Source organism: Cyprinodon variegatus, unplaced genomic scaffold (genome assembly GCF_000732505.1).
Source record: "Cyprinodon variegatus isolate N-32 unplaced genomic scaffold, C_variegatus-1.0 Scaffold41, whole genome shotgun sequence".
NCBI classification, from domain to species: domain Eukaryota; kingdom Metazoa; phylum Chordata; class Actinopteri; order Cyprinodontiformes; family Cyprinodontidae; genus Cyprinodon; species Cyprinodon variegatus.
This window is the reverse complement of record NW_015150494.1, coordinates 933970-943395: the sequence shown is the minus strand read 5'-3', so window position 1 is coordinate 943395 and position 9426 is coordinate 933970. Positions and strand designations below refer to the sequence as shown.

General features: G+C 40.3%; 1 protein-coding gene across 1 annotated transcript; it reads right to left on the bottom strand.

The window, feature by feature from the left end:
- Positions 1-646: 646 nt before the first annotated feature.
- On the bottom strand, positions 647-2604 carry LOC107081796. Its single transcript, XM_015370043.1, has 2 exons — positions 2484-2604; positions 647-2211 (listed from the first exon to the last, which is right to left on the bottom strand). The coding sequence occupies exon 2, from the start codon at positions 2088-2090 to the stop codon at positions 1122-1124; it is 969 nt and encodes a 322-aa protein (XP_015225529.1). The 5' UTR covers positions 2091-2211; positions 2484-2604; the 3' UTR covers positions 647-1121.
- Positions 2605-9426: the final 6822 nt, after the last annotated feature.

The following is a 9426-nucleotide window of genomic DNA, read 5'->3' as shown; positions in this document are numbered from 1 at the left end:
GCTGGTCCATCTTCAGGAGTCGTTTTTTTCTGAAATGGCGGTCATACAAACAAAACAAGCTGGTAAGGTACCAAACAGGAAATACGCATAGAGTAGAGCGGATCTAGATTTGACCAATCAGATGCTTTCTGTCTGCGGCACTGTACAATTTTGGGGAGGTGCAGCAGAGTGTGTGTGGGAGGGGTGGGGCCAAATTTGCGTTAACTGCAACTGACACGCAGATGACCTTGTTTCTGAGCATAAACCTGCCTTTAGGGCCCCTCCTATTTAATACCTAAATGCTCCTTCAAACTCAGATCTTAATAAACAACAACAGAAGGCACTATGCAGATGACATCTAGCTGTACATTATAATGTCACCAGGGTCCTATTAAATGAAAGCAAGATAAGAGACTAAGTTGGACTTTTCCAAATATGTGGCCCAAATGAGCAACTCTGTTTACCAAACCAGCAATCAGGCTCTAAATCTGGGAGTAATGATGGACTCAGCTGAGCCTTCTATCACCTGGATAACCTCCTAGATTAAAGGTCTAATGTCTCAGCAGATAAAGATAAACAAACAAATTTGAGTATTTATCTTTAGTAGAATTGATTTCTGCAGCTGTGTCTTCACAGGTCTGCCTAAAAACTCCATCAAACACCTGCAGCGGATCCAGAATGCTGCCAGCATCCTCACTAAAATTAAGAAAGTGGAGAACATTGCTCTTTGATAATAGACTTTAATTAATTCTGTTAGTTTCCCAATCACTGAATTGCCAAGCACCAAAATACAAACAGACTTATTGTCAGTGGATCAACCAACCAGACCTCTGGCTCTAATCTTCATCTCTAATCTACTTCATCTTCAGCAGTCTGCTGTGCTTTTGTGTGTTTCACTGATGTTCTCTAACAGACTTCCTCAGAACAGCTGTCAAGTAGAATATATTTAAAAATTATATTTTAATGACATTAAGTTGTACTGTTTTATTTATGCTTATTCAATTAAAAGAATAAGAATAGAAATAAATGCAGCATGTTTGGATTTTAAAACCTCTCATCTTCCTCTAGCTTCACATTTTTACTCTAGTTTTGGTGTAAAGTGACAAAATAAGAAAAGTTAAGAAGATAAAAAATCTGCATCTTCATTTTTCTGGTGGAGCCTTTTCTTCGGGCAGTTGGATGTAGGAAAAGCATGGATATGCACCCAGGCACATGTTGATGTCCTTCACCATGTTTTTCCAAACTGTGTGTTTGCCATAGATGAGGAGCATGGCTGTGAAAGTGGTATAGATGGACGTGATGAAGAATGTGACCCCAATAGAGTTATCGTGTTGCACCACAACCTGGTAGTTGATGAACAGGTCGACACTGAGGAAGATCAGGAAATTCACCACCAGGGACAGAGACATCTTGACCACCCTCATCTGGGAGCTGAGCTTCGGAGGGTGGGCGCCGTTGGTGCTGGCTTTCATGTGGCGCAGGTGGATGACCAGGTGGATGGAGATGGATATGCAGCACTTCAACATCAACAAGCCAGGCAGCACATCAGAGAGCAGCAGGTAGATGATGTCGTAGACCAAGCCGGTGGTGGAATTTGGCAGGAGAAACCCACATGTCATCTCAGGAGTTACCTCCTCAGTGATGTTTTCATAGTTAAAAACTGCAAATATCGGAATGCAGGTCGCAAAACCAAACAGGGGGATGAGGAAAACGGCTAGGGTCACGTGTTTGAGGATGCTCGCTTGGATCTGGGTGTAGCACTGGTTGGGCGTGCTGACCAGCTTGGTACTGTAGTAGAAAGTCAGAAAACTAGTGTCCCAAATGATGATGAACTTAAAGCTGGACAGGATCATCATCAGGACAGAGTAGAATATCGGCACAATCCGGCAGTCGCTGTCAATTTCGTCCATGGTCATCCAGGTGCAGCACACGAACTGGTGTGTCAAATCAGCCGCAGCCAGAGCCATGATGATGGTGTCACTGGGACTCCTCTCCTTCCCCGCCGTCTTGTTCCACAGAGTCATCAGAAAAATGTAGACGTTAAAGAAGATGGTGGTGCCAGACACCAGGCCTGTCAGGACCCAGAAGGTCAATTTACTCACTCCGAACATATCACTAATTTTCCTCACAAACACATCTGAGCCGTAAACCCCTGGGAATAATTCAATAACGCCGTGTCAAGCTCCGCCGTCTCTCTGGGGCTCTGCAGCAGCTCGGTCTTTTTTTTTTTTTCTGTGTTCAAAGAGATGACAAGTAGACAAAAAATTAGGTCAACACACTTCAAACCAGACGATTCATCACTGCTGTGACAGAATAAAATTGGTCACATTCACTATCCGAGGGGGCCTAGGGAAAAGATTCTCACATTTGGCTTTTGAAAAACAGAAAACAGACCCAAATAGGCTTAGTTCAACTCTTCCATTGCAGTTTAATTGGTCTCATGCAAATCAGGTTTAGATACGAAGGTTAGATCAGTTAAGACAATAAAAGTTTTCTATTTTCACCTGAAATGGAGCTCCAGATAAGGTCAAATGAGGTGTTTCAAGCTTTTAAAAGTTCTTCTGAATAGAAGTTTGTAGAAACTCTAGTTTTATCTGCAGTCGACGAATTCCTTTCCCTCCTATCAGTCACCTCCTAATGTGAATCCCTTCAATCCGAGGGAGGAATTTATATGTCAGCACCAGATTTGCATCCTGTCTGACCACAGGTAGTGGTGAGGCAGGATCTGCACTAACACAGGCTGAGTACCTTACTGTACGTCTGTCAGCCCTGCATGGCGACTCAGTCTGCCCACAGACCACAGTCTACCACATGCCAAATGCAAATGGTTATTCCTGCAACAGCACCGCAGATTTACAAACACCGGACCAGCTGCAGACCTGTTTACCCGATAATGACAGCAAATCACCGCAGCATTTCCTCTGGGAGTCTCCCATATGCAGGGCCTAATCACTGCATGCTCTGCAGTGCAGGAGGTTAAGTTTGTGGAGCGCTTTTAATTTACTATAAGTTATTTACCATCTCTTTAGAGGATTCTTGTTTACTTGCAATGATGCAAGATGATAAATCCCATCCAAGTTTCAGTCTGTATCAAACAGAAATGAGAAATTACTTGCTTTCAAAATAAAAAAAAAACACTCCTGTTTAATTGCTTTGGAGGGATTTTCCTGCAGCTTTTCCCTTTTTGCATGTTTCACTCATTAGACTATGTTAATTTACTAGTGTGCTGCCGCGGGTTGGATACCATGCTCTAGCTAGCTTCACGTTGCCAGAACCTAGCTTCCATGAACTTGTGTTGATTAGGCTTCAAAATAATTAAATTAAAATCCAAATACATGGAATAGTAAAATAAAAAACTTTAAAACATTTCCCAAAATATTCATTAGAAATTAAAAAATTGTGCAAATAATTTTTAATAAATATTTTTTTTATCTCCCACTTGGGGGCTGCTGCAGCACCCCCATTTCCCATGGTCTCATGTATAAGGGCTCATGAAAAATTTGAGGCAGTAACACAGTGTAGCATTGTCTACATTTAGTCAGTCAAAGGAAATAAACAACTTAAGCCGGGCATATACACTGTACGACTCTTTGCCCTTTTCGGGCTGATTTTCCAGTCGTGCAAGAATTTTTTCAATCGGGCTGAGTTTCAGCCTCATTGTGCGTCTTGCATCGTCTAGTTTACAGGCATAAAGAGGGGTGATCAGCCTCTCATAACCACCTCACGATCAGAAATCGTAAGGTCGGGAGAAAATCAAACATGTTTCAATTTCAGTCGGCCATCATGAGGTGTTCGTGTGCAAATCCTGCAGTTGAAGCAGAGCGATGAGCCGATTTACCAGAACCCCCAGCATTGCACATGCGCAAACAAGGGAGTTCTTCTTCTTCCAGATTGTCATTGCCATCTCTTTGCGCTGGGTCTGACGGGTGGTTTTTGGACATGCAGTGTCAGCAGGTAGATCGCATCAGAGCGTCGGGTCGCACAGTGTGAGATCAAACATCGTGAGCTGTGAACTATTCAACCCTACGGTTTTATCGTACAGTTTAAGCTGTAGCTGTGAGCAACAATTGAAAATATCGGACAGTGTATGCCCGGCTTTATGTAATGTTAGCATTTCACCGGGCATGTGAGAAGATGGTGACCCTTTCTGGTGATAAATATAAAAAAATTTATACAATTTTTGAAGTAATCATGAGTTTTTTCTTTTGTTTTTCCAAACAGCAATTTTAAGTTAACTTCCAAAAGGGAAAAAAGCTGGACATTTTTCTAAAATTTCAGAATGCAGGTGTCATGATTTTTCTATGGGCTTGGACCCACATGCAGCAAAGCCAAACAGAGAGACACAGTATAAAAGTTCAACGGGTTTTATTGAAGAGTATATGAGTTCGGTGCAGAGTTCCTCCGAACTCTGCTCAGCCGGGAAACTGGAAGATGAGGGGAAGACAGATTGTTAGATTCAGGCTCAGTGGGAAATTGGAGTTGTTTATCTTAAAGGAGAGGATTTGTTGCCACTCACATTTCCAGAGAAGAAGAGACACGTAGACTCCAGTCAGTGTGTTGGTCTTCCAGAGTTTGATTGATTTGGTGGAGGGCGGAACAGGGTTTACCCAGAACTCGGACGGAGTGGAATGATGCAGCCGCTGGTTGCAACTCAGTTTTCCTGTGGTACTTGAACGGGTCGTGGTGAAGATGAATTCCTTACTCAGAGAGTGATCTCAGCGTGCTCAACGGTGGCTGGATCCAAACCTCCTGTTTGGAATCTGTCGCTCAGTGTAAGACTCAGTTGATCCCACTTGGGAGAAGGCCTTTCGGCAGGAAAGGCAAAGAACAAACAAAGTTGAGACTCAGGGAGAAACAAGCGCTCAGTTAAACTCAATGAGATCTCAGCTTGGATAGAGAACAAAAACTCAAAATGCAAAAACTCAGATTAGACTCAGAATAAACAAAGCTTGGCTAGAGTACCCCAAACTGGCAAACACTGTGGCGTCGAAGTAGTGGCAACCAGCAGCTTAAGTCAGTCCGGTGATGAGGCAATCGTTTGCAGGTGCGTGAGGAGGCGAACTGGAGCCAGGCGCCTCCTGGTGGTTGAAGGGAAAAACACAAAAGACAAGACAAACAGACAAACACAAAAACTGGGATCCTGACAGCAGGAGATAAAAATGGGGTCAGGGAATATGCCAAGAGGCTACCAGCAACATTGTAGGACCAACAGGAAATTCTGCACGCAAAAACTTCCCTCTGTAATCTCAAATTACCTTAACCTAGACAGGGTTTTGAGAGAAAATCCTTTACTTCCTTTGCTAGAACTGTCTATAATCTCCCTAAAACTGTGACCTGAAGAAATCACTGCAATTCCGGGGTCCAAATTTTTATGTATATGGCCCTGAAAAAAAAAAAACTTTGGATCACTTCAAATTTAACAGGCGCTGAAACTTAGAACCAATATTCTTACTTTGATTACAAGGAGACTGATCACAGGTTTATTGGCTAGTTGGAGCTGAGGCCAAAAACATTAACTTTTGCAATACTGAAATATCGTCAGTTAAAATGCTATCATAGTTTATGCCAATATCGGTTGTATTGATTGTATGGTTATTTTGATTGATTGATTGATTGAGTTTATTGACCTCACAGTGCAGAAATCTACTCGTTACATCGGCTCAAGTAGTGAAAGGAGAAGAAAGGAAGAAAAAGTGCATATATAGTATATACAGTTTTTTTTATATACTAGGATTAGTATACATCATTGCACAGGGTGTTTACATTGGGTATTTTTATATATATATATATATATAGTTATTGCACTGGGTGTTAAATATAGAGAAACAGGTTTCTCTATAGATAATTAAATAGTTGCACATTATACATTGCACAAGTTATTGCCATTGTAGAGTCTGGTTGCAGCAGGGATGAATGACCTGCAGTCTGGCTCCTTTTTTACACATAATTCCATTAAGGAAAATCTCATGAACACATCTGAATCATTGCGGAGGAATTTCCCAGGAGCGTAAGACCCCCCCCGCTGCGCTGAGAGCCTCTTGCAACTTCAGCTTGGTTTTCCCAGCGGCTCTTGAGTCTTCGTCGCTGGTTTCCCTGCATACCCTGTGGGACCAGGAAACATAAAGGGGATCGCTTCGGAAACCCTTTAAATAAGTAAACCTGGGAAAAAATAGAAAAGTGCAACACAGCCCAATTTAATCTGCTGTTATATGTAACATAACTATAGAATGTTAATGTTTTTCTGTAGTTCTGGCACCTCCTGCTTTAATGTTGATGTAAGTGATGTCAGAGATGAGTGAATTTAAGGTTTTTATGTTGGATGACTGGTCCAATGCTAAATGACCTGAGTGAAAGTTTTATTTTTATATAACATATCTTCATGTTCACCTTTGAATTATCTCCACCATGCCTGCTACAGCTCCTCAAATAAGACTGCATCTCACAGAAACCGTAAGTTCAGTTTCTGTATTATTTATTTCCATTAATGTTTCACCATAAAATGCATTATATAGCATTATATAGGGATATTATTGATTTTTATTTCTACACTGAAGAAATAAACTTAAATCAGTGTAATTTTACCTTTACTTTAAATCTGAAAACTTGTTTTAATATTAAAATAATTTCAGAGGTACAAATTGTCTTTCAGACAGAGTTTAATTTTACTTCAGAAGTTCAAGGTTCAAAACTTTCAGGAAGTTTTCAGGACTGAGCAACTATTTGAAAAGTTATAAGACAAATCAATAGTAATGCTTTCATTATTATGCTACCATAGTTGTTTATTATAGGTAAAATGACTTTTACATAATTTTATTTTTTTTTTCATTTTATAATGTCATGATTTTAGTTATTTTCTAATTTTTCAAAAACATCAAATTCCTTCTATCCGGATTGTTCCCTTTGGTTTTATGTCGTACTTTTGCTTGTTCAGCACTTTGAGTTTTAAAAGGACAATACAAATAAAACTATATTGAACTGATTCTAGTATAGAAATGTCTAGGCCCTACTTTAAAAAGATGGCAGATGAAAATTCAAACTGTTTTGACAAACAAACATTGTAGGGAAGATGATTAACGCAGGTAAGATGCTGAATGACGACACATATTAAAGGGCAACGCCGTGTTTTTTACGTTTGCCCCTTGATTTTACATTATTACATCATGTTCTACTCTCCCATATGAGTTTTGTGTCATTTGGAGCCGTTCTGAAGATATTCCGTTAGGTTATATCCAAGTAACGTCTTACTATGGGCAACAACTTGAAGGCACAAACTAAACTGTTCATAATTTATTCTGTATGGTACGCCAGCATTCATAACATGTAGGTGAATCACTGTCCCCCAGACATCTGCGGTTATATTTTTTATATCTATATCTTTTAAAAACGAAGCGGCGCGCTGTGTTTAGTTTTTCATTATCTTATGCAGGCCAGTAAGTTATATGTCAGCTTGTACACCTAAATTCGGCCAATCATATATCAACGGTCATCTGTCACTCAAATTTTTTCAGTCATAGCTTCTTCATTCATGTCGCAGCTAATATACGCAACGGTTGAAATCAGAATGATTTCCTTTCCCATTGAGTTCCGTCCCAGTGTTCACGGGGATGGACGTCTGTGTCTTCAGCAGGCGTAGAGCTAACAGAACTGGCAGCGTTGAGAGGCAAGGGCTCAAACATGTACGGCTGGAAGCCTTCTACACCAAACCAAGCTTCTGCCGCCCTGGCGTCCTCTTCCACAACATCTTCATCCTTTCCTCCTCTAAATAAAAAATGGATGACGGAGGAGACTCATCCACGACCTCCGACACTAAACTCTCCTCCTCTTGCATGTTTCCTCTGTCCATAGCGTTCCTTGACAGCGTCGTTTCTAAGTCACCAATTTAGTGCTACTTGGTCCCAATGGAATTTCCCATTGGGAACCTACAGTACTAGCAATAAGTTGCTAACTGGTTAGCAAGATGCTTCCCACAAACCAGCGACAACCAAACTTGTTTGCAAACCTTCCAACAATCCCGCCCCCTTGATAAACGACCAATCACATTCACTTTATTCACTCGTGTAAAGTCAAGCACCATTCGCGCGAATACGAAAATAAAATGGTCGGAACAGCCGCATCCCTACAACTTTAAAATAAAAGTCAGATTTACTGGTGATGACTCCTCTAATATATCTCAAATTAAGCCAATAGTTGGGTCAAAAGTCAAGCAGTGTTGCTTGAATTTCTCTATTAATTGACTTTGTAGGCTATTCTTTCTTGTGTTTTGAATTGCAGCAGGATTCGCCATCATGCATGCAGAGCTTTTTCAGGTGTTTGTCATGATCGGTAAATGAGGCTGTCATATTTGTTACCAGTTCCTGTTTATTTTTACTTGCACGTCAAATAAACGTGATCCTATTGAAATGTTTGGTTTTAGCCAAAGGTGGCAGAATTTTGACCCACCATGTGTCAATTTGACTTTAAGCGAAGCACAAAACTCAAACAGAATGGAAGGGCTGCTAAGGTCGAAGGAGTACAAATAGAGACGATTCCGCTATATTAGCACAGGACGGCCTGTTCCTCTGAGAGGAGCTGGAGAATATTTTTTTTTTTTTGCTGACATCACAGCTCAGTTTAGCTGCTCTTATTAATTCAACAGATTTTCTGAAGCTGGGATCAGAGCATGAAGAGGTTTTTAGAAGAGGTTGGACCGCCGGCACATTGCTGACTCTGCCTGCCGAGGTTTCTGCTGCAGGTTAGAGCTTCAACTGTTCACAGTCGACTAATAAAACATTTTAGTGGCTGCTTGGAAGAAACACCGGAGGAAAGACACAACAGAGTGAAAAAAGAAAAAGTAAATTTTGGAGCTTTGTTTCTGCCAAAACAAATGTTTCAGGGGGAAACTGGGAGGAAGATTGTGAGCACAACAGGCGCCTCTTCCTCCTCACGCTCTGACTCATGAGCAGCTCAAAGTTCAACCTCACATTGATCGATAAACACTAGAGAGATGTCTGTTTTCTCACTTTCATTTTCAAAGCAACGATTTTTTATTTCTTTAACCTTGCCTAATCTCAGAGGTTAAGTTTTTAAACTTTTTGTTTTTGTCTTGTTCTTCCAGACAATGGAGTCTTTTAGAAATCACTGTTTATTTAAAGATATAATTAGTCAGAAAATGAGCAAACAGAGATGAAGACAAGAGATGGTGCAAAGCTTTGAAGGCAGGGAATCCAACCCCACACAGCCTCTGTAACTGCACCTCCACCATTTAGACTCAAAGATAAATTATTTATATATTTTATATATATTTATTTATATTACATTTAGGACATAAAGGTATAGTATAAAAGATTTGAAGCTTTTAATTAGTTATATGTTGCACTGTCACAGTATTGCAAGTATTGAGAATTTCTTTTTAAGTATATATATATATATATATAATATATATTAATTTTGGTTTCTTATAAGATCTTA